We start from the raw sequence: 23,499 nt of genomic DNA on the forward strand, positions 1-23,499 counted from the left end.
AAAAGAAAAGAAATCCACTCAAGTTGATTATGCACACAAACAAAACGGATAATGCACCCAAATGAAACTTCATTGTGTACGTCCTAAAAGAAATGCCAAACATATCATTCAAAGTAATACGGTACTTAGAACCTTGAATAGACAGGATCACTCTACATTCAGGTGCAAACACTGGTTGGGCTTCTCAGTTCTCGTAACAGTAGTAATTCTACCACTTGTCCAGCTGGATTCCAAAAGTTATGAGTTTATCTATAATTGGGTATTTAGGAGACCTGCAATAAAACATCTACCAAAGGATGGTTTAAAAAGACTTCTTGCCAGGGAAAATGATTTAAGGAATTAGTATGCATTCACTTCTATAGGCTTTATAAGTTTCATCCATGACCTAAACAACAGAATGTGTGTATATCTGGACTACAAAAATAGCCAGTAACTGAATTTAAGCTGCATTTTCACTTGGCTACCAGAGACAATCCTATGAACTCCACCATTGCTTTGGTTCGAAATTGTGGCAGGGAACATTGTCACGTTACAATATTACCTATATTGTACTCCATGTGAATCTGATACAGTATAAGGAAAAACTTGCTCTGTTTTGAGGAACTTATATTTTCCCCTGCTCATCTGAGAGTTACATACATTATGAGATTTCCCCCTCAGACTTCTTTTACCTCTTTAACCCTCAACTTCGACCACTCTGCTTTGTTATGTTGGCAAATGCATGAGTGTTGGAAAGGGAAAAGCATAGGGTGATAAAAGTATACTAAAGAAGGACCTAGGGTTTTTTTAATTAAATAAAAATAAAGTAATACAGCATTTTACTTCTAAAGTTACTCAAAATATTTATTTTGATTTCACAAGATGGGGATTCACAGTCAATGATTATCTCAAAAATCCCAAAAAGCTAGCGAAAAAGTCAGAAATAGCAGCAAACAGACCTAACAAGGAGAGGTAGAAAAAAAGAGTCCAAATATTTTTCAAAGATTGCTGTCCAGTTTTGTGAACACAGTATTAGATTGTTTACTAGGAGTAACACCTAGGTGCAGCAAATAAACGCTAATGACTGAGGGCCAGATTAACCGACATAAAAGAGGTCAAGCTTTATGAAAGCTTGCAGGAAAAAAAAAAGCCACAGTATATAGGAGTAATTACATCTAACTGCATAGCACTAAAAGACAGCTTGACATTTTGAAAGTGTGGGCATTGTGGGTAATGACAAGGGAGGAAAAAAAATAATAAAATTTAAAAGTGTGGGCACAAAGGCAATCTACAGATTAGGAGAAAAATCTGCAAACCATGTATGTGATAAGCAGTTAATTTCCAAAATACATAGGGTAGTCCTGCGACTCTGCAGGAAGAAAACATTTGTTAATGGGCAAAGCAGAATTTTAAGGCTGCAGTGAACCACTCCTAAGACCCTGTCTCAAAAAAAAAAAAAAAAGGTCCTAACTAAATAGACACTTCTCAGGTATATAAAAAGGTGCTCAACATTACTAATCATCAGGGAAATGCAAATCAAAACCACAATGATATATCACCTCACACCTGTCAAAATAGCTCTTGTCAAAAAGACAACAGACAACAAATAATGGCGAGATGTGGAAAAAAGGGAATCCTGGTACATGTCAGTAGAAACGCAAAATGGTGCAGCCACTATGGAAAACAGTATGAAAGTTCCTCAAAAAAATTAAAAATAGAACTACCATATGATCTGGCAATCCCACTTCTGGGTATTTATCCAAAGGAATTGAAATTAGGATTTCGACGGACATCTGCACTCCCATGTTCGCAGTAGCATTATTCATAATAGCTAAGATATGGAAACAATCTAAATGTCCAACAAGAGATGAATGTAGTAAACGTGGTGTACATGTGTGCATGCCCAGTGGAATACTATTAAGCCTAAGAAGGAAATCCTGCCATTCACAATAACACAAATGTACCTCGATGACGTTACACTAAATAATATAAGCCAGTCCCAGAAACACACATACTGTATGATCTCACTTATATGTGGAATCTAAACTAGCAAATTCACAGAAGCAGAGAGTAGAAGGGTGATTGCCAGGGTCTTGCGGGGAGGCAATCAAGTTTCACTCATGCCAGATAAATAAGTTCTGGAGATCTATATAGCATAGTGCCTACATCTAAGGATATTGCATTGCATACTTAAAATTGTCTAAGAGGGTAGATTTTATATCAAGTGTTCTTACCACAAAAATAATACTAATAATACATTCATAATAAAAGGGACAGGGAAACTTTAGGAATGATGGATATGTCTATGGTGTTGATGGTGGTGGGGGTTTCACAAATATACACTTATCTCTAAACTCACAGAGTTATATACACTAAGTACCACCTTTTACATGTCAAAAAATAAAAAAAGGCTTTTCATACTGAAAAAAAGAAAAAGAAAATAATTCCAATAATCTGCAGAATGCATATTTTCCCCCATCCTATGCATACACTACTTGGGAAAAAGACAAAACTATAAGAAAAGCTCATAGTGCTATGACTTTTTAAAGCAAATAAAATGTCTCTGGACACAGTGAACGAAATAATCTAAAAACAGAGGGAAAAGAGGGGAAAACAGGCATCAAGTATAGCTAGTTAAAAACATGGCACAAAAGCAGAAAAAGGAGAAACTCCTCAATTACAAACAGGAACATTATGTTACAAACAGGACTACATTTCTTTCTACAAAAATCATGGGCAACCCCATTTTGCATCAAATAAGACTTTCCAGACACTGGCAAATGTCTATTATAGACCCCACAGACATAGAGGGTGCCTTTAAGTACTTCAGAAAGGGTGAACCAGGAGTGCTCAATTCCTACAAAACTAGAGAAGAGCTAACCATAAATATACAACCTGCTTCATAAATATGTAGTCCATAAACTTAATAAATTCAGAATTATAATTTATCCTCTTCTAAAGGTCCAATCGCTATGTAAGAGTAGTAAGTCTCTAAAAAACCTTTCAGAGAAAGCAATTAGATCACTCCATCACCTCCTAGAGCCATAACATAAATCTTCTTAAGACTGAAAAACAAATATTTCAAAGTAAATCTTTAGTAGCCTGTTATTTATGGCGCTTTAAAACATTTTAAAAGGATCTTTGAAACAAAGTTTCATTAGTATCCTTCTACAAAGAGCTCTCGTATCTTTCATTCTTTTAGCAATTTAAAAGCTACCAAATGTTCATTTCCTCATTAGATTATTGATTCCTAGCCTTTTAACATCTCTATAACAGCTGCTTGACAAATTACCTCACCTTATTCCTCAGGGGGTAAGGACAGCATGATAGCCATGAATTCAAAAATGGGATCACAAACTGATGAGTGAAGATGAGCTAATTGCTGCAGATGAGTTAGACACTGCTCTAACAGACTAGGCACTCACATAGCACGATACAATTAAATGCTTACACCCTAAATATTTTCTTTGTCCTTAAATGTAGAGAAAACATATTTTCTTAAATTGAGTTTTATTTTAAATATGTGATAGCCTCAGTAGGTCAAGAAGCTTGAACCTGTTTGGAATAGTTTCTACCGAAAGCCTCGTCTTCAAAGTACTTATTCTCAATAGTTTGCACAACTTTCAGATTTAACCTTATTTCAACCTAAGAGATCCGTAAGCCCCCAAAATAGTCTATTAAATAGGACAGTTATAATGCCCAAAATTTTATCAAATAAAAGCCAAGACGATTTTCAAAGATATAATAAAAATATTTCAGAGTAGTATCGTAAAATACTCCTGTTGTCTCTGCCTAGATCCGTTGTTAGTGTCAAAACAGTTTAAGAACAAAGAGAAAAAGCACACACAAACCGCGATCTTGTAGACCCCTAGAACATAAAATATTGCTTCCCCCCAATAAGAACCACAAAATGGTGTGGAATTAAAGGAGCATTTTAAATGAACAGCATTTTCCAGCCAAATTACTTAGCAAGTCAGCCTCTTTTAGACAGAAGCAATACACTCTTCTCTGAATTCAGAAACAATTTCATAGTAAAATAAAGGTGTCAATTCCTTTTTAAAGCAATAAATATCTGTGTTTAGCTTTATACTGTAGGTAACAAAATTTCAAGATCTTTCAATCACTTTTTTAATTCAATCACCAGGGTCTTCAAATGTCATTTTTGCAACTGCATGACAACAATGGTGTTCATTCAACTTTTGTAATATAGTCCCATAACCAAAATGTAGACACCCAAGAAACCACAGTTTTGGCATGATAGTGCTGACTATCCGAAACATTCCACTTCTTTCTTTCGACGTGCTCCTTCTGTGACCTGAAAGCTCTGGTTCCTACTAGCACCTTGGTGAGCTAGCTGGCTGGTTCCCCAGCTATAATATCATGTTTGATCTCTCCTGCCTGGAGAGGCGATAGCGTTGATTTTGTTTTTAAAGTTGGTGTCAGAGCAGCTACAAACTTTTTTCAGCATCCCTGCCTGGCTGCCAACTGGAGCTCTCTGTTCACTTCCTCACCAACTTGAACCACCCCCAAACTGAGAGTAAGCTGGAGTTAGACAGCGGCAGGAACTGACACACTTTCAAGAAGGGTTTGACACCGCAGAAAACTTTCACTTCTCCAACCCTTCCACCCAGGGGTTCTGGCCCTTCGCTCTTGCTTCCCCGCTAGAATTCCCCTCTGGGGCAGGACAAGGACACGGACAGCAGATCGTTCGAATGACCCCGAAAGGGACCCCCAAAGCCCTCTCCCCTGGACTCATGGGCTGTTCTTTACACAAAAGAGCCGGGCGAGCTTGAAAAGCAAAGGGGACAGCGTCGCGGCCCTTCTCCTGGGTGCCACCCTCCACCGCGCCCGCAGACCCTGTCTCCAGCCGCCCGAGCAGTCTCCACTGGAGGCTTCCTGCCCCCAACCCGGCCAGACAAAGCCTCCGCAGCCGGGCCGGCACTTCCGAGCCTCCGGACTCGGGACGCCGCGCTCTTACCCTGGCCTCATCCAGAGTGACGCCGGCGCCACCGCTTCCCCCGGCCTTGGCGGCGGGGCAGCTGGCGGCGCGGGTCTTGGAGGAGCGGGTCCGAGAGGAGATGAAATGGCTGCTGCCTCCGGTCGCCCCAGGCTCTGCTCCGGCCCCAGGCCCAGGCCCGGGACCAGGAGACTTGGACCCGAGAAGGCGGAGAGAGCTCTTCCGGGTGTTCACCATGGTCCAGCCAGGGGTACGGAGTCCACGCCGCGCCCGGGAGAGCCGAGCAAGGCCGGCCCGCCGGCCGGTCAGTCAGGGCCAGCGAAGCCGAGCCGGGCAGTGAGAGACGAGCCGGTCCGGAGCGTGCAGAGCGCAGACGAGCACAAGAGAGAGCCGGGCAGAGGAAGGGAAGTCGGCGTGAGCAAGCGGCGAGCGGGAAGCGGGGGCGGTGCTGCAGGCGGCAGCACAGACACTCCGCCGGCTTCGCCCTCCTCAGCGGGAGCTGAGCGGAGCCGCCATTTCTACCCCTTTCTCTCCCGTTCTAGCTCTCGAGCTCCGTGCGTCAGGGCTCCAGCGCCGCAGGGCCAACGAGACCGCTTCCGGCCGCAGCCGCGGCGGGGCGCTGCGAGGCCAGGCAGCCCTTCCCGGCAGCTCTCTCCTCTCCCCGCGGCCTCCAGCTGCCCCGCCCCCGGCGCGGCGTCAGCGCTTGGCTGCCGGGGAGCGACGCTCTGGGCTGTCAGCTCGATGGTTTCCAGGTCTCCGGTACCGCAAGGCTAGGGGGACCAGAAAAGCCAGACTGAGCAGGACGAGTTCGGGCGTGGACTTGGGCCAGAAGCTCTCACGCCCAGCCAGGCCTGAATGGCCCCAGACCCCACCGTCTCCCCCGTGGCCTGGATGGAGCAGGGGACGGCCGGCGAAGGCACGGGGTGAAAGGGGAGCGGCGACGAAGTCGCGAGGAGCTGACTGGGAATCCCCGAGCTACCCGAGGCAAGACACTGAACTTGAGTCTCACTTTTCATGCCTGTAAAAATAAGAATGACAGCTGTGATTAAAAATTGATCTGGGCGGTATCTGGAACGTGGTAAGCTTAAGACGAAAAGGTGGGGGGGGGGGGGCGGGAAACACCACGCTAGAACCCTGCGTCTTTAAACAAAGCGAGGCAGGGTCGTTTTCTATCTCCTTAGCCAGATCTAAGGCGGAGTCAAAAAATGAGTTCCCTCTAAGAGCCGCCTCTATCACCGTACCCTACCCCCGGCCCGCTGAAGAATTAAGAATTCAAAAAGCTGAGCCCAAAGATATAATATTTGCAATTTAACTTCCAAAGAAAAAAAAAATTAAGCCATACAATTCATATGAAAAGCTCTGCTGTAGGCCGGGTGCGGTGGCTCACGCCTGTAATCCCAGTACTTTGGGAGGCCGGGGTGGGTGGATCACCTGAGGTCAGGAGTTCGAGGCCAACCTGACCAACATGGTGAAACCCTGTCTCTACTAAAAATACAAAAAAATAGACGGGTGTTGTGGCGGGCACCAGTAATCCCAGCTGCTCGGGAAGCTGAGGCTGAGAATCACTTGAACCCAGAAGATGGAGGTTGCAGTGAGCCAAAATGACGCCACTGCGCTCCAGCCTGAACGACAGAGCCAGACCTTGTCTCAAAAAAAAAAAAGAAAAGAAAAGGAAGGAAGAAGGAAGAAACGGAAGGAAGGAAAAAGGAAGGAAGGAAGGAGAGAAAAAATTTTGCTGTAAAGTAGGAATTAGGTTCATTTCAAAAATTCACAATACAGGTCGGGAGCGGTGGCTGACACCTGTAATCCCAGCACTTTGGGAGGCTGAGGCAGGTGGATCACTTGAGGTCAGGAGTTCGAGACCAACCTGACCAACATGGTGAAACCCCATCTCTACTAAAAATACAAAAAATTAGCCAGGTGTGGTGGCGCATGCCTGTAATCCCAACTACTTAGGAGGCTGAGGCAGGAGAATCGTTTGAACCTGGGAGGCAAAGGTTGCAGTGAGCCGAGATCGTGCCACTGCACTCCAGCCTGGGTGACAAAATGAGACTCTGTCTCAAAAAAAAAAAAAAAATCACAGTACATTAGACATAGCCTACTGGTTATTGGGCAGAAGTTTATTAAACTCTTTATTAAACTAAGAAAAATTGGAGACTCAAGAAACGTCCTGAAAATGACCAAATGGCATCAAACTTAGAGCATTCTGGCCATCTAAGCTCCCAGTCATTCCAAAAACTGTACGACACTGGGAATGAGAATGTTTTTTTCTATTTGGGAACCAGTATGGATTCCAGAATAGATAAATCCTTCTGACACAATTTGCATGCCACATCCTCTCCTGGATACTTCACCTGCCACTTAGAGCTGGCGTCTTAATGGGTGTGGATTCCTCATAATGGAACCATACCTGGATTTTCCTGGGTCAGGTAGCTATCACATCCCTGAGCAGAATAAACAAGTATCAATTCCTGTGGAAAGAGACTGGTTTCGGCCAGGCACTGTAACTCGCACCTGTATTCTCAGCACTTGGAGGCCGAGGTGGGAGGATGGCTTGAGACCAGGAGTTGGAGACCAGCCTGGGCAACATAGTGAGATCCTCTCTCTACCAAAGAGAGAGAGAGACAGGGTCTCGCTCTGTCACCCAGGCTGGAGTGCAGTGGCACAACCTCAGCTCACTGCAGCCTTGACCTCCCAGGTTCAAGCGATCCCCCTGCCTCAGCTTCCCCAGTAGCTGGGACTACTGGGTGTGGTGCCTGTGATCCCAGCTACTCCTGAGGCTGAGGCGCCATTAATCACTTGAGCCCAGGATGACCAGGCGGCAATGAGCCAAGTTCATGTACTTTAGCCTGGGTGACAGAGTAACACCCTGTCTCAAAAAAGATTTTTTAAAAATGGTAGGGTGCAGTGGCTAACGCCTGTAATCTCAGCACTTTGGGAGGCCAAGGCTGGCAGATCACTTGAGGTCAGGAGTTTGAGACCAGCCTGACCAACATGGTGAAACCCCATTTCTACTAAAAATACAAAAAATTAGCTGGGCATGGTGGCAGACGCCTGTAATGTCAGCTATTCAGGAGGCTGAGGCAGAATAATCACTTGAACCCAGGAGGTGGAGGTTGCAGTGAGCTGAGATTGCACCACTGCACTCCAGTCTGGGCAACAGTGCAAAACTCCATCTCGGAAAAAAAAAAAAAAACAGGCTAGTGTCCTGCAGAGGTGTGTAGTATGCAAATTATATACAAAGGATTTGTGTGCTTTCCTCCTTTGTTTTTGTTTGTTTGTTTTTGTAGTCCTAAATTGGGAAGGCCAAGTTACCATAACCTATACCATTTACTATCAACAAATGTTAACTTTATTTATTTATTTGAGATGGAGTCTTGCTCTGTCGCTCAGGCTGGAGTGCAGTGGTGCGATCTGGGCTCACTGCAACCTCTGCCTCCCGGGTTCAAGCGATTCTCCTGCCTCAGCCTCCCAAGTAGCTGGGGCTACAGGCGTGTGCCACCACGCCCAGCTAATTTTTTGTAGTTTTAGTAGAGATGGGGTTTCACCGTGTTTGCCAGGATGGTCTTATCTCCTGACCTTGTGATCTGGCTGCCTCCGCCTCCCAAAGTGCTGGAATTACAGGTGTGAGCCACTGCGCCTGGAGGTAACAAATGTTAATTTTAAATCCAACTGAGCTTGAGCCCAGGAGTTTGAGACCAGCCTGGTCAACATAGTGAGACCCTGTCTCTAGAAAATATATAAGTAAATAAATAAATCCAACTGGCATTAGGTACTCTGCTAGGCCAGCAAATACACAGATTTTTAAAAATCAAGAACGTTTAAACATTCTCAAAGAGGCGGGCGCGGTGGCTCACGCCTGTAATCCCAGCACTTTGGGAGGCCGAGGCCGGCGGATCATGAGATCAGGAGTTCAAGACCAAGATCAGGAGTTCAAGAGCTTGCTGTGAGCCGAGATAGCGTCACTGCACTCCAGCCTGGACAACAGAGCGAGACTCCGTCTCAAAAAAATTCCTCAAAGAACACACAGACATAGAGGGAATGAATAAGATAGGGAAGAAACTGGTAAACTGCAATACAATGTGATAAGAAAGAATGAGGCAGAGGCCATTAATTCCAGCAGGGATTTTAGGGAAAACCTCTGAGAGATAATGAACCCTGAGATATGTGTTGAACCCCAAAATTGTAGACAAAAGAAAGAAAGACTTGAAAAAGATATGGCCAAGCAAGTTGGCTCACGCCTATAAATCCTAGCACTTTGGGAGGCTGAGGTGGGAGGATGGCTTGAGCTCAGGTGTTCAAGACCAGCCTGGGCAACATAGTGAGACCCCATCTCTATAAATTAAAATAAAATTTAAAAAGAAAGAAAAAGGGCTGGTTGCAGTGGCTCATGCCTGTAATCCCAGAATTTAGGGAGGCTGAAGTAGGAGAATCTCTTGAGCTCAGGATTTCAAGACCAGGCTGGGCAACATAGTGAGACCCCCATCTCTATAAATTAAAATAATTTTTTTTAAAAAAGGAGGCCAGGCGCAGTGGCTCACGCCTGTAATTCCAGCACTTTGGGAGGTTGAGACAGGTGGATCATGAGATCAGGAGTTCAAGACCAACCTGGCCAAGATGGTGAAACCCTGTCTCTACTAAAAATACAAAAAAAATTAGCTGAGTTTGGTGGCAGGCACCTGTAATCTCAGCTACTCTGGAGACTGAGGCAAAGAATTGCCTCAGATTGCAGTGAGCCAAGATCACACCACTGCACTCCAGCCTGGGCAACAGAGTGAGATTGCGTCTCAAAAAAAAAGGGGGGGCTGGGCGCAGTGGCTCTTGCCTGTAACCCCAGCACTTTGGGAGACCAAGGCAGGCAGATCACTTGAGGCCAGGAGTTCAAGGTCAGCCTGGCCAACATGGTGAAACCCCATCTCTACTAAAAATACAAAAATGAGCCGGGCATGGTGGTGCATAACCTGTAATGTAATCCCAGATACTCAGGAGGCTAAGGCATGAGAATCACTTGAACCCAAAAGGTGGAGGCTGCAGTAAGCCAAGACCTTACCACTGCACTCCAACCTAGGCAACAGAGTGAGACCCTGTCTCAGAAAGAAAATTAAGAAAAGAAAAGAGATATGGACGAGTTGCCTGTTTTCTACAGTACATACTAGAGGAAATAACTAAAACACTGGTTAAATATTTTTTGAACTTTAAAAAAAAACCCTGCAGTACATGCAAGAGGTGGCAAGATACTAAGGAATGCTCAGATCAAAAGCTAAGTCACAGCAGGAACCCAGGACAAGTAAGCAAGGCTCCGAAGACAGCTTTCATTTCCAATGCATTTGCTCAACCCCAGAGAATTTGACCTATTTTCTCTGCTTTAAGAAATGCAAGGCCGTGCACAGTGGCTCACACCTGTAATCCCAGCATTTTGGGAGGCTGAGGTGAATGGATCATGAGGTCAGGATTTCAAGACCAGCCTGACCAACATAGTGAAATCCCGTCTCTACTACAAATACAAAAATTAGCCAGGCATTATGGCAGGTGACTGTAATCCCAGCTACTCAGGAGGCTGAGGCAGGAGAATAACTTGAACCCGGGAGGCAGAGGTTGCAGTGAGCCGAGATCACGCCATTGCACTCCAGCCTGGGTGACAGAGCGAGATTCCGCCTCAAAAAAAAAAAGAAAAAAAAAGCAGGCCAGGTGTGGTGGCTCATGTCTGTAATCCCAGAACTTTGGGAGGCTGAGGCAGGCAGATCAAGAGGTCAGGAGTTCGAGACCAGCCTGCCAACATGGTGAAACCCCATCTCTACTAAAAATACAAAAATTAGCGAGGCGTGGTGGCAGGCACCTGTAGTCCCAGCTACACAGAAGGCTGAGGCAGGAGAATTGATTGAACCCTGGAGGTGGAGGTTGCACTGAGCTGAGATTATGCCACTGCACTCTAGCCTGAGTGACAGAGCAAGACTCCGCCTTGGGTGGGGTGGGGGGGGGGGATGAGAAATACAAAAGACAGTCGTAAGGCCTAAAATCTGCTAAATATATGGAATCTAATGCAATCATCCTACAAAATTCTGCTACAATAAGGATATAGCTAAGTATGAGTAAATTAGAAATAAACCCACCAACCTTCCCATCACTCATCTCCAGGAGAACTGCCCACCTTTCCCAACACTGACACTAAGAGTGGGGAGTGAGGGGGCAGGGTGTGGGGGTGGGAGGGTCCCTTGAAAATTCATAACAACACACTGATCAACAGGTTTACAGCCTGAATTCACCAAGGCTAGGTATGAAGACTCTCACGACAATAATTCAGGTTAAATAGATTTGAGTCAACAGTGATCCTAAGCATAAAGCAGAAGCAAACATAAATCATCTCAGACAGAATATACCTTCAATAGAAGGCACAAAAATAAAGTCCCATGAATATGATTCACAGTAAAAACAGAAAATCACAAAAGAATCATCATGACAGCCAGCAAAAAAATAGACAACAGAATGAGACCCACAGATTTATATTCAGATAAGTAATATAAATAAAGAGGATGGAAGGAATTATATCTAGTAATACTGAGCACTAGATATAATTATTATTAATATACAATAACTTATGTATTAATACACAATAACTTACTGTATATTTCAAAATAAGAGTGGGTTTGGAATATTACTAATACAAAGAAACAAGACTTAAGGTGATGGATATCCTAATTACCTTGATTTGATCATTACACATTGTATGTTTGTATAAAAATATCACGTACTCCCTAAATACAAACAGCTAGGCTGGACACACTGGCTCACACCTGTAATCCCAGCACTTGGGGAGGCCGAGGTAGGAAGATCACTTGAGCTCAGGAGTTCAAGACCAGCCTGGGCAACATAGTAAGACCCTGACTCTACAAAAACTTAAAAAAACAATTAGCCAGGCATGGTGGTGCATGTCTGTATTCCCAGCTACTCAGGAGGCTGAGGTAGGAGGATCATGAGCCTGAGAGGTAGAGGCTGCAGTGAGCCATGATAGTGCCACTGCACTCCAGCCTGGGAGACAGAGGGAAAGCCTGACCGGGAAAAAAAAAAAAAAAAAAACCTGTTATGTAACTATAATAATTTAAAATTAAATAAATAAAGGAGAAATGGCTGGGCATGGTGGCTCATGCCTGTAATCCCAGCACTTTGGGAGGCCAAGGCAGGTGGATCACAAGGTCAGGAGATAGAGACTATCCTGGCTAACACAGTGAAACCCCGTCTCCACTACAAATACAAAAAAATTAGCCGGGCATGGTGGCACATGCCTGTAGTCCCAGCTACTCAGGAGGCTGAGGCCGGAGAATTGCTTGAACTCAGGAGGTGGAGGTTGCAGTGAGCCAAGATCCCATCACTGCCCTCCAGCCTGAGTGACAGAGCAAGACTCCATCTCAAAAAAATAAAATTAAATTGAAAAATAAAGGAGAGATTAAAAAGAACTAATGAGCAAAAAATGACAAGACAAATTTTGAAAGAATGAAATAGATCTTATAAAAATTAAAAGAATAGGCCGAGCATGGGGGCTCACACCTGTAATCCCAGCACTTTGGGAGGCCGAGGCAGGCGGATCACCTGAGGTCAGGAGTTCAAGACCAGCCTGACCAACATGGAGAAACCCCGTCTCTACTAAAAACACAAAATTAGCTGGGCCTAGTGGTGCATGCCTATAATCCCAGCTACTCGGAAGGCTAAGGCAGAAGAATCACTTGAACCCAGGAGGCAGAGGTTGCGGTGAGCTGAGATCGTGCCATTGCACTCCAGCCTGGGCAACAAGAGCAAAACTTCTTCTCAAATAAATAAATAATAAAAAGAATAAAGTATTCTTAAACATGCCACCAAAGCAAGAGCCATAAATTAGTTGGGCATGATGTAAGTACCTGTAGTCCCAGCCACTCAGGGGGCTGAGGCAGGAGGATCATTTGGACCCAGGAGTCTGAGGCTGTAGTGAGCCTTGGTCACTCCACTGCACTCCAGCCTTGGCAGCAGGGCAAGACCCTATCTCAAAAGAGGAAAAAAAAAAAAAAAATGCTGTACTTCCAATGGAGCTAAAGTGAGACACTGCAAGTCTATAGGGAGGCCATCAGTGAAGAGATGGTCCTGATTTGGGAGGTGTAGGATGCAATCCATGAGACTGCATCTGTAAGATCCATGAAACATTTGAGAAACACTTGAAATCAAGAGGCAAAATCAGAACTGTTGACATTAGGCCAGGAGTGGTGGCTCATGCTTGTAATCCCAGTGCTTAGGGAGGCCGAGAGGGGCAGATCACCTGAGGTCAGGAGATTGAGACCAGCCTAGCTAACATGGTGAAACCCCGGCTCTACTAAAAATACAAAAATTAGCTGGGTGTGGTGGTGCGTGCCTGTAACCCTAGCTACTCAGAAGGCTGAGGCAAGAGAATCGCTTGAATGGGGGAGGTAGAGGTTGCAGTGAGCCAAGATCACACCACTGGACTCCAGCCTAGGCAACAGAACAAGACTCTGTGTAAAAAAAAAAAGAAAGAGCCGGACGCAGTGGCGCAAGCCTGTAATCCCAGCACTTTGGGAGGCCGAGACAGGCGGATCACGAGGTCAGGAGATCGAGACCATCCTGGCTAACATGGTGAAATCCCGTCTCTACTAAAAAATACCAAAAAAAACCTAGCTGGGCGAGGTGGCGGGCGCCTGTAGTCCCAGCTACTCGGGAGGCTGAGACAGGAGAACGGCGTAAACCCTGGAGGCGGAGTTTGCAGTGAGCTGAGATCCGGCCACTGCACTCCAGCCTGGGCGACAGAGCGAGACTCCATCTCAAAAAAAAAAAAGAAAGAATTGTTTACATTAGAATTATGCACTGTTCAGTGTGATTACTAGCACATGTAGTTATTTAAATTTCAAAAATTAAAAATTCATTTCCAGCCAGGCACAGTGGCTCATGCCTGTAATCCCAGCACTTTGGAAGGCTGAGGCGAGCAGATCACGAGGTCAGGAGACCGACACCATCCTGGCTAACACGGTGAAACCCCATCTCTACTAAAAACACAAAAAATTAGCCAGGCGTGGTGGCGGGCGCCTGTAGTCCGAGCTACTCGGGAGGCTGAGGCGGGAGAATGGCGTGAACCTGGGAGGCAGAGCTTGCAGTGAGCCGAGATCGCACCACTGCACTCCAGCCTGGGCGATGGAAAAAAAAAAAAGAATTCATTTCCTCAGTTACACTACCACATTTCAAATATTCAATAAGCAAATGTTGCTATTAGCCAATGTGTTGGATGATGCAAAAAGAGTTCCATCATCACAGAAAGTTCTACTGGACAGTGCTGACCTAGATATTCATCTCAAGGGAAGGAAATGCTCAAAGATGCTCACTTGGTTTCTGTCCTGAACTAGATGGTTGGCAGGGCTACCAATTGGTAAAGAGGATGCAAGATGAGGAGCAGATTGCTGCCCCCATCATCCTTCTATGTCAATTCAAAAAGCATTCACTGAACTCTATTATGTACCTGTGAAATAGCTACTGTGAAAAGTACTGTGGAAAGTATCTAATAAACAAATTAGTCTGTACCCTTAAGGAGCTTACAGTCCTATTTGAGTGTTTGCACTTCTAACTAAAAAGTCAACAGAAAAAGAAATTAGAAAAAGAGCAAACTAAACTCAAGCCAACAGAAGCAAATAAAGAATAGAGTGGAGATAAATAGAGAATAGAAAAACAAGGCTGGGTGTGGTAGCTCATGCCTGTAATCCCAGCACTTTGGGAGCCCAAGGTGGGCAGATCACCTGAGGTCAGGAGTTCAAGACCAGCCTGACCAACATGGTGAAACCCTCTCTCTGCTAAAAATACAAAAATTAGCTGGGTGTGGTGGTGCATACCTGTAATACCAGCTACTCAGGAGGCTGAGGCAGGAGAACTGTTTGAACCTGGGAGGCAGAGGTTGCAGTGAGCCGAGATGGCGCCACTGCACTCCAGCCCAGCCCTAGCAACAAAGCAAAACTCTGTCTCAAAACAACAACAACAACAAAAACCAAAATGGAGCAAACACCTAAATGTCAGAGCTAAAGCTATAAAATGCTTAGAAAAAAACAGAGAACTCTTCATGACATTGGATTTGGCAATACTTTCTTGGATATGACACCAAAAGTACAGGCAAAACAAGAATAAATTAATTTGACCGAAATTTTAAACTTTTGTGTATCAAAGGATACTGACCCCAGAGTGAAAAGACAATTCACAGGATCAGAGGAAAGATTCACAAATCACATATCTGATAAGGGATTACTATCCATAATATATATTTTTTAAAACCCAAAAACTCCTGTAACTCAACAAAAAAAAAAAAACCTATTTGAAAATTTGCAAGGAGTTAAATAGGCATTTCTCCAAAGAAAATATACAAATAGCCAATAGGCACATGAAAAGATACTCAACATCACTAGTCAGCAGGGAAATGCAAATCAAAACCACAGTGAGATACACTTCATACTCATTAGGACAGGGTGGTTATAAACACATATACACATACACACACACACACAAAATAACAAGGGTTGGGAGGATGTAGAGAAATTGGAACACTGGTACATTGCTGGTAGGAATGTAAGATGGTGCTGCCATTTGGAAAACAATATGACTGTTCCTTGAAAAGTTAAACACAGAAATAGCGTATTCTACTTCTAGGTATATACTCAAAAAAAATTTGAAAGGGCCAGGCGCGGTGGCTCACACCTGTAATTCCAGCACTTTGGGAAGTGAAGGTGGGTGAATCACCAGAGGTTGGGAGTTCAAGACCAGCCTGGTCAACATGGCGAAACCCCATCTCTACTCAAAATACAAAAATTAGCTGAGCATGGTCGGGGGGCACCTTTAATCCCAGCTACTCAGAAAAGCTGAGGTGAGAGAATCACTTGAACCCAGGAGGGGGAGGTTGCAGTGAGCCAAGATTTCACCACTGCACTTCAGCCTGGGCAACAAAGGGAGGCTGTCTCAAAAATTAAATAAATAAATATTCTTACCACAATAAAACAAAAATTTTAAAAAATTGAAAGTAAGGAGTCAGATACTTGTATACCAAAGTCCATACCAGCATTATTCAAGATAGCAGAAAGGTGGAAGCAACCCAAATGGCCATCAACATACGAATGGATAAGCAAAATGTCATATGTACATACAATGGAATCTTATTCAACCATAAACGGGAATGATAATACTGACATATGCTATAACATGGATGAACTTGAAAATAATTATGCTAAGCGAAATAAGCCAGACACAAAAGAAAAAATACTGTAGGAGTCCATGTATATAAGGTATCTAGAATGGGCAAATTCATAGAGACAGAAAGTAGAATAGGCTGTGCGTGGTAGCTGAGACCTGTAATCATAGGACTTTGGAAGGCCAAGGTGGGAGGATTGCTTTGAGTCCAGGAGTCTGAGACTGAGACTGGCCTGGGCAACCTGGTGAAAATCCCATCTCAAAAAAAAAAAAAAATGAAAGAAAATAGAATAGAGGTTACCATGGGCTGCAGGGATGGAGGGAGGCTCTGTCTCAAAGAAAAAAGAAAAAGAAAAACATATAGCTAACATCATACTCAAAGGTGAAAGACTGAAAGCTTTTTCTCTAAAATTAGGAACAAGACAAAGAAACCCACTCATCATTTTTTGAGATGGAGTCTTGCTCTGTCATCCAGACTAGAGTGCAGTGGCGTGATGTCGGCTCACTGCAACCTCTGCTGCCCGGGTTCAAGCAATTCTCCTGCCTCAGCCTCCTGAGTAGATGGGATTACAGGTGCCTGCCACCATGCCTGGCTAATTCTTGTATTTTTGGTAGAGACGGAGTTTCACCATGTTGGTCAGGCTGGTCTCAAACTCCTGGCCTCAAGTGATTCACCTGCCTAAGCCTCCCAAAGGGCTGGGATTAAAGGCGTGAGCCACCTTGCCTGGCCTCATCATTTCTTTAAAAAAAAAAAAAAAAATTAAGTCTAGTAACGAAGTCTCACTACACTGCCGCAGGTTGGTCTCAAATTCCTGGGCTCAAGTAATTCTCCTGACTTAGCCTCCCAAAGTGCTGAGATTACAGGTGTAAGCCACCACACCCAGCCTCTTCATTTCTATTCAACATTGTACTGGAAGCTCTAGCTAAATCAGTTAGATAACAAAAAGAAATAAAAGGCATCCACATTAGAAAGAAAGAAATAAAATTGAGGCCAAGCATGGTATCTCATACCTGTAATCCCAGTGCTTTGGGAAGCCCAAGCAGGAGGATAGTTTGAGGCCAGGGGTTTGAGACCAGCCTGAGCAACACAGTGAAAGTCCATCTCTACAAAAAAAAAAGTTTTTTTTTTAATTGGTTGGGCATGGTGGCACACATCTGTGGTTCTAGCTACTCAGGACACTATGGTGGAAGGATCACTGGAGCCCAGGAGTTCAATATTAACCTGGGTAACATAAGGAGACCCCATCTCTAGCAAATGATTAGAGCTAATAAATGAATTCAACAAAGTTGTTGGATACAAGGTCAACACACAAAATCAGTGGTATTTCCAAATACTGGCAATAAAAAAATCTAAAAAGGAAATAAATAAACTCCTTTTACAATAGCATTAAAAACAATAAAATACTTTGAAATATATTTAACCAAAGAGGTATGAGACTTGTACACGGAAAACTATAAAACACTGCTGAAAGAAATTAAAGAAGGTCTAAGTATGGTCATGTATTGCTTGACGATGCGGGTACCTTCTGAGAAATGTGTCGTGTAAGTGATTTTGTTGTTGTGTGAACATCACAGAGTGCACTTACACAAACCTGGATGGTATGGTGTACTACATATCTAGGCAATATGGCATAGCCTTGCTCCCGGGCTACAAACCTGGACAGCATGTTACTGTATTGAATACTGTAGACAATTGTAACATGATGGTTTTTGTGTATCTAAATATAGAAAAGATACAGTAAAAATATGGCCTTATAATCTTATGTGACCGCCATCATATATGCTGTAAGTCATGGACTAAAATGTTATGTGGCGCATGACTGTAAATGGAAAAATATTCATGCTTAAGGATTTGAAGACTTTATTTATATATATATAATATATATAATATATTATATATTTTTGGAGTTGGGGTCTCGCTTTGCGGCCCAGGCTGGAGTGCAATGGTGCTATCTTGGCTCACTGCAACATCTGCCTCCCAAGTTCAAGTGATTCTCCTGCCTCAGCCTCCTGAGTAACTGGGATTACAGGCACGCACCACCATGCCCAGCTAATTTTTTTGTATTTTCAGTAGAGATAGGGTTTCACCATGTTGGTCAGGCTGGTCTCGAATTCCTGATCTCATGATCCGTTCGCCTCAGCCTCCCAAAGTGCTGAGATTACAGGCGTGAGTCATCGCACCAGGTAGAAGATTTAATATTGTTAAGATATCAATACTCCGGCCGGGTGTGGTGGCTCACACCTGTAATCCCAGCACTTTGGGAGGTCGAGGCAGGCAGATCATATAAGATTGGGAGTTTAAGACCAGCCTGACCAACATGGTGAAACCCTGTCTCTATTAAAAATACAAAAATTAGCTGGGCATGGTGGTGCATGCCTATAATCCCAGCTACTCTGGAGGCTGAGGCAGGAGAATTGCTAGAACCTGGGAGGCGGAGGTTGCGGTGAGCTGAGATAGTGCCATTGCACTCCAGCCTGGGCAACAAGAGCGAAACTCCATCTCAAAAAAAAAAAAAATGAAGATATCAATACTCCTCCATTTCAAAGCAATCCCTGTCAAAATCCCAGTGGCCCCCCTCCCTTTTTTTTTTTTTTTTAACAGCAGTGGAAAAGCTGAGCTAAAATTAATATGGAATTGCAAGGGACAAAACAATCTTGAAAAAGAAGAGCAAGTTGGAAGATTCGTAGCTCCTGATTTCAAAACCCACTACAAAGCTACAGTAATCAAAATAGTATGGTACTAGCATAAAGATAAGATATATAATCAATGGAATCGAATTGAGAGTACAGAAATAAATGTATACATCCAAGGTCAATTGATTTTTGACAAGGGAAGAATCCTGTCTTCATTAAATGGTGCTGGGACCAAAAAATCGGAAGAGCTCTCGCAGAAGGGTCAAAGAAAAGTCTCTTTGCCCAAAGGGATCAATTTAACTCCTTATTATGCTTCAACAGACTCGGTCTCAGGAGCAGTGAGATTTGAACTCACCACGGGCTCCCAAAATTGCTGAACAGAAGATGAAGGAGGTGGTGGTGGGGGAAACGGCATGAGTCTGTAGGTGAGGATCAATCTCAATCCGAGTCCCAGCGCTAAAGACTTACAAATAAATCCCGATTTAGGCAAACCGAGACTTTATTCAGAAAGGATTATTGCAACAGGAGGGAAAAGGACTATTGCAATAAGGGCGGAGAACTATTGCAATAGGAAGAAGGACTGTTGCAATAGGGAGAATGCTGGACTATAAAATAAAAAACAAATCTGGATATACGTAAGGAGAGAGTTCAGTGGAAGATATCCAAGAAAAGGGAAAGAAACTATTGCAACTGAGAGTGGGGGTTGTGGGAGGCTACCGCAACCGGGAGAACTCTCCAACCGTGAGATCTGCAGCGATCTCCTGAGTCAGGCAGAAAAGGGCTTTCTTTTTACAGAGATGAGTGAACAGGGCTAGAAAGACCCGGGTGTGGGGAAGTGGGGAGAAGAATGGAGGTGGCAGCGATGAGACTACACAGATAATGTTTTCCCTGGGGTCCGTCCATTTTCGGATGAGGAGGGCTGCGCGCTGGCTGCGGCTGAGGCTCGGTCACCGTGTAGAGAGGCCCGGGGAGAGCTGCTTCACTCAAGTCCTGTCAAGTCAAGGCAGCCGGGATTTGTCCACATTGTGAGTACAGACAGGTCAGCTAACCATTTGTGAGGCGAAGAACTGGAATTTAGAGGGTCTGGGCCTGACCTTGTCACAGCTAACCACGGGGGCATCCTTGAGTCGTGACTAAGTCACATGTGGAAGGGCGTTTGCGAGGAACACAAAGGGGCCGGGCGCGGTGGCTCATGCCTGTAATCCCAGCACTTTGGGAGGCCGAGGTGTGCGGATCACCTGAGGTCAGGAGTTCGAGACCAGCCTGGCCAACATGGTGAAACTCCGTCTCTACTAAAAATACAAAAATTAGCCGGGCGTGCTGGCGGGCGCCTGTAATCCCATCTACTCAGGAGGCTGAGGCAGGACAATCGCTTGAACCCGGGAGGCGGAGGTTGCGGTGAGCCAAGATCGCGCCGTTGCACTCCAACCTGGGGGATAAGAGCGAGACTTCGTCTCAAAAAAAAAAGAAAGAAAGAAAGAAAAGAACACAAAGGTGGGTGAGGGTTTCTTCAACATCGCTGTTCAGGGCCACAGGGCTCAGGTCAAGTTCAACATTGTCAGACTGCAGGGACGTCTCTCCACGGCTTCAGAGGCTGAGGAGGTACCTGGGTAAGCACAAGCTGGGTTCTCTGGTGAGCACACACCGAGCTGCCTGCTTCTCCCCAGTCCAGGGAGGCAGCCAGCGGCCAGGACCGTGGCGGGAAGGGGAGGCCGCCATTACCGCAGTTCCCGCCGGGACCTGAAGCGCCCGGCCGCCACAAGCCCCGCCCCTCGGCGCGCCCCCGCGCCCGCGCGCGCTCCTCGGGTCTGCGCGGAGCCGGCGTCGGCGCGCGCTTGGGCGCCTGGAGAAGACCGAGAGAGGCTGGCGGGATCTCAGCGGCGCGGCCGCGGAACCTGAGGCGGTCTGGGGCGGCGGCGCTCCGGATCTGAAGGGCTCCAGCCAAGCGGAGCCCGCGGCCAAGTGGTGCCCGCGGTGCCTAAGCTGAGTGAGGCCGAGGCCAGGAGGCCGTGCCCGGAGGTGAGCGTCTCGGGGCCGCACCGCGTCCGGCGGGGTGAGGGTGGGGCGGGGCGGCCGCCTGCCGAGTGGGGCCGAGGGGTCGCGGCCTGTGGCCGGGTCGCCGCGGATCGTCGGTGTCGGGGGAGTCTCGCTCCGGAGGGCCGCGCGTTTGCGACTCGGGAAGTGGCGCGGGCGGCGGAGCCCGGGCCAGGCTCCTGCCCAGTCCAGGTGAGCAGCGACCCCGAGCCCCTGCGGCTTGACTCGCGAGCTAGCTGAAGGCACAGCTCCCGGTTCTCTCTCAGGGCGTTCCGAAACTTGGAGTTACGCGCTACACAATGTTTCTATTTTCAAAGGCGAACGCTGCACCATCGCGGTCCAGTGATACAAAGTATGCCTATTAGTGACTTCACCCGTCTCCCACAACTCGCTTTCTCTGATGTTTTGAAGGCCTGGTGTTCGTTTATTTCACATTTCCTTATTTTCTTCTTTGTGCCTTTTTTTTTTCCCTTTTCGCCGCCAGTAATAAAAGTTTATTACTTGTCAGCAATGATGAATGTTCGTGTGGAGTCCAGCGTTGGTTCCTATGTACGTAATTTGAGATAAGTAAAGATAGGAAACTGCGGATTTGTTTTGATACGAATGCAGAAAAGAATGTGGTAGTATGAAGTCTGCCCGGTTGTAGTTTGTTTTTAGGGGGCAAACTCTTTAAAAATTCATATTGTGTCTTCTGTCTAAATATGCTGGAAGTCGGATTTATTTAAAAGGCAGTTAAATTCAGTGAATTCAGAGTATCTTTGTATAATACTAACATTAGTGCTAGGCACTGGCGGAGTCCAAAAATGTGTAAAAAATGTGTGCGGAAAGAGGGAGTGGTTAAGCACACTAATGATATGAGGCTGACTGCAGCCCGGTATTAAAGAAAGCTCACACTTATTGAGCAGTTGTTTTCAGCTGGGCACTGTGGAGGGTGCTTTACTTGCATTTTAATTTAATAATGTATAATAATAATTAGCATAGACTTGATTTAATATTTTTTCATTCAAAAAAATTTAGTACCTACTGTGTACTGAGTGCTACGGATTTGATAGTGACAGTTACAGACTCTGCCTTTAGACTATACAGTGTCATTGGGCAAAACAGATATTAAGAAAATAATCAGGGCCCTGAACGATGGCTCACGCCTGTAATCCCAGCACTTTGAAAGGCTGAGGTGGGCGGATCACCTGAGGTTAGGAGTTCTAGAGCAGCCTGGCCAACATGGTAAAACCCCATCTCTCTCTACTAAAAATACAAAAATTAGCTGGGTGTGGTGGGGGGCACCTGTAATCCCAGCTACTCAGAAAAAACTAAGGCAGGAGAATCGCTTGAACCCGAGAGGCGGAGGTTGCAATGAGCCTAGATGGTGCCACTGCACTCCAGCCTGGGTGACAGAGCGGGACTCCATCTCAAAAAATAAAATAAAATAAAATAAATAGTCACACAAATAAATGCCAATAAGCCAAGACAGAGGCTAAAACAAAGAATGTAAGTTGTTTGTGAGAGAAGGTAACAGGGGGACTTATCCCAGCTGGGAAGGTTTTCCTAGGAAAGTAATCTTTGAGCTCAGATATTAGGGATAACTAGGAATTAGGGGAAGATGACTCCCAAAGGAGAGAAGAAAGGCAAAGGAAATAGATGGCATGGAGGCTAGGGAAGATGGTCATTTCAGGAACTTCAGCAGTTGGTGTGTGGGAAGCAAAAGGGTGCTGTGATAAAGTAGGTTAGGGCCAGAGAGATGATGCAGGGCTTTTTTTTTTCGATACAGAATCTCACTCTGTCGCCCAGGCTGGAGTGCAGTGGCACGATCTCTGCTCACTGCAACCTCTCCTGGGTTCAAGCGATTCTCCTGCCTCAGCCTCCCGAGTAGCTGGAACTATAGCGCCACCATGCCTGGCTAATTTTTGTATTTTTAGTAGAGACGGGGTTTCACCATGTTTGCCAGACTGGTCTCGAAATCCTGACCTCTGGTGATCCACCCTCCTCAGCCTCCCGGAGTGCTAGAATTACAGACGTGAGCCACCACGCCCAGCTGATACAGGGCCTTTTAAGCAATGTTAAGGATTTGGGACCAGCTTTTTCTGTTTCTTTTTCTTTTTTTTTAGCTTTTATAGAAAAATTTTCAAACCACTCAAATGTAGGGAGAAAACAGTACAATGAACTTTCCTGTAATATTACCCAAATGACTTGGACGTTATTCTAACAGTAATAGGAAGTCATTTAAAGGTTTAACTCAGAAAAAAAAAAATTACAGCAGGATAAGTCCTACAAACAACTTTTTCTTTTCTTTTCTTTTTTTTTTTTTTGAGACAGAGTCTCGCACTGTCACTCAGGCAGGAGTGCAGTGGTGCAATCTCTGCTCACTGCAACCCTGCCTCCCGGGTTCAGGCGATTCTCCTGCTTCAGCCTCCTGAGTAGCTGGGATTACAGGCATGCATCACCATGCCTGGCTAATTTTTTGTATTTTTGGTAGAGACGGAGTTTCACTCTGTTGGTCAGGCTGGTCTCGAACTCCTGACCTCAAGTGATCTGCCCACCTTGGCCTCCCAAAGTGCTGGAATTACAGGTGTGAGCCACAGGACCTGGCCAACTTTTTATTTCAAAGAGTCGTCCTGACTACTGTGTAGAAACTGGATTGGATGGGGAAAAGAATGGAAATGAGGAGACCACCTAGAGTTGATGGTGATTGGGACTAGAGTTGT

At 45.2% G+C, this 23,499-nt stretch overlaps 2 protein-coding genes across 7 annotated transcripts in view; one reads left to right on the forward strand and one right to left on the reverse strand.

Moving 5' to 3' along the window:
* The window catches only part of ATAD2B (ATPase family AAA domain containing 2B), a 230,279-nt gene extending 224,754 nt beyond the window's left edge, over positions 1-5,525 (reverse strand). For 2 of the 3 annotated variants that reach the window (XM_033176396.1, XM_033176395.1), the window contains exon 1: positions 4,958-5,525. In XM_033176396.1, the coding sequence (XP_033032287.1) occupies positions 4,958-5,173 (216 nt within the window). In that variant the 5' untranslated portion in view covers positions 5,174-5,525. The remainder of the gene's footprint in view (positions 1-4,957) is intronic. The other variant, XR_004428482.1, reaches the window with a different exon arrangement.
* A 70-nt stretch (positions 5,526-5,595) lies between these two features.
* Positions 5,596-23,499, forward strand: part of UBXN2A (UBX domain protein 2A) — an 83,027-nt gene continuing 65,123 nt past the window's right edge. The window contains exon 1 of one of the 4 annotated variants that reach the window (XM_033176401.1): positions 5,596-6,014. The gene's annotated coding sequence lies outside the window, so the exon portion shown is untranslated. Of the gene's footprint in view, positions 6,015-20,266; positions 20,783-20,851; positions 20,990-23,499 lie in introns of those variants that run through there. The other 3 variants (XM_033176403.1, XM_033176400.1, XM_033176402.1) reach the window with 3 other exon arrangements.

The sequence above is a fragment of the Trachypithecus francoisi genome, unplaced genomic scaffold (genome assembly GCF_009764315.1).
Source record: "Trachypithecus francoisi isolate TF-2019V2 unplaced genomic scaffold, Tfra_2.0 Lachesis_group17, whole genome shotgun sequence".
Classification (NCBI taxonomy): Eukaryota; Metazoa; Chordata; class Mammalia; order Primates; family Cercopithecidae; genus Trachypithecus; species Trachypithecus francoisi.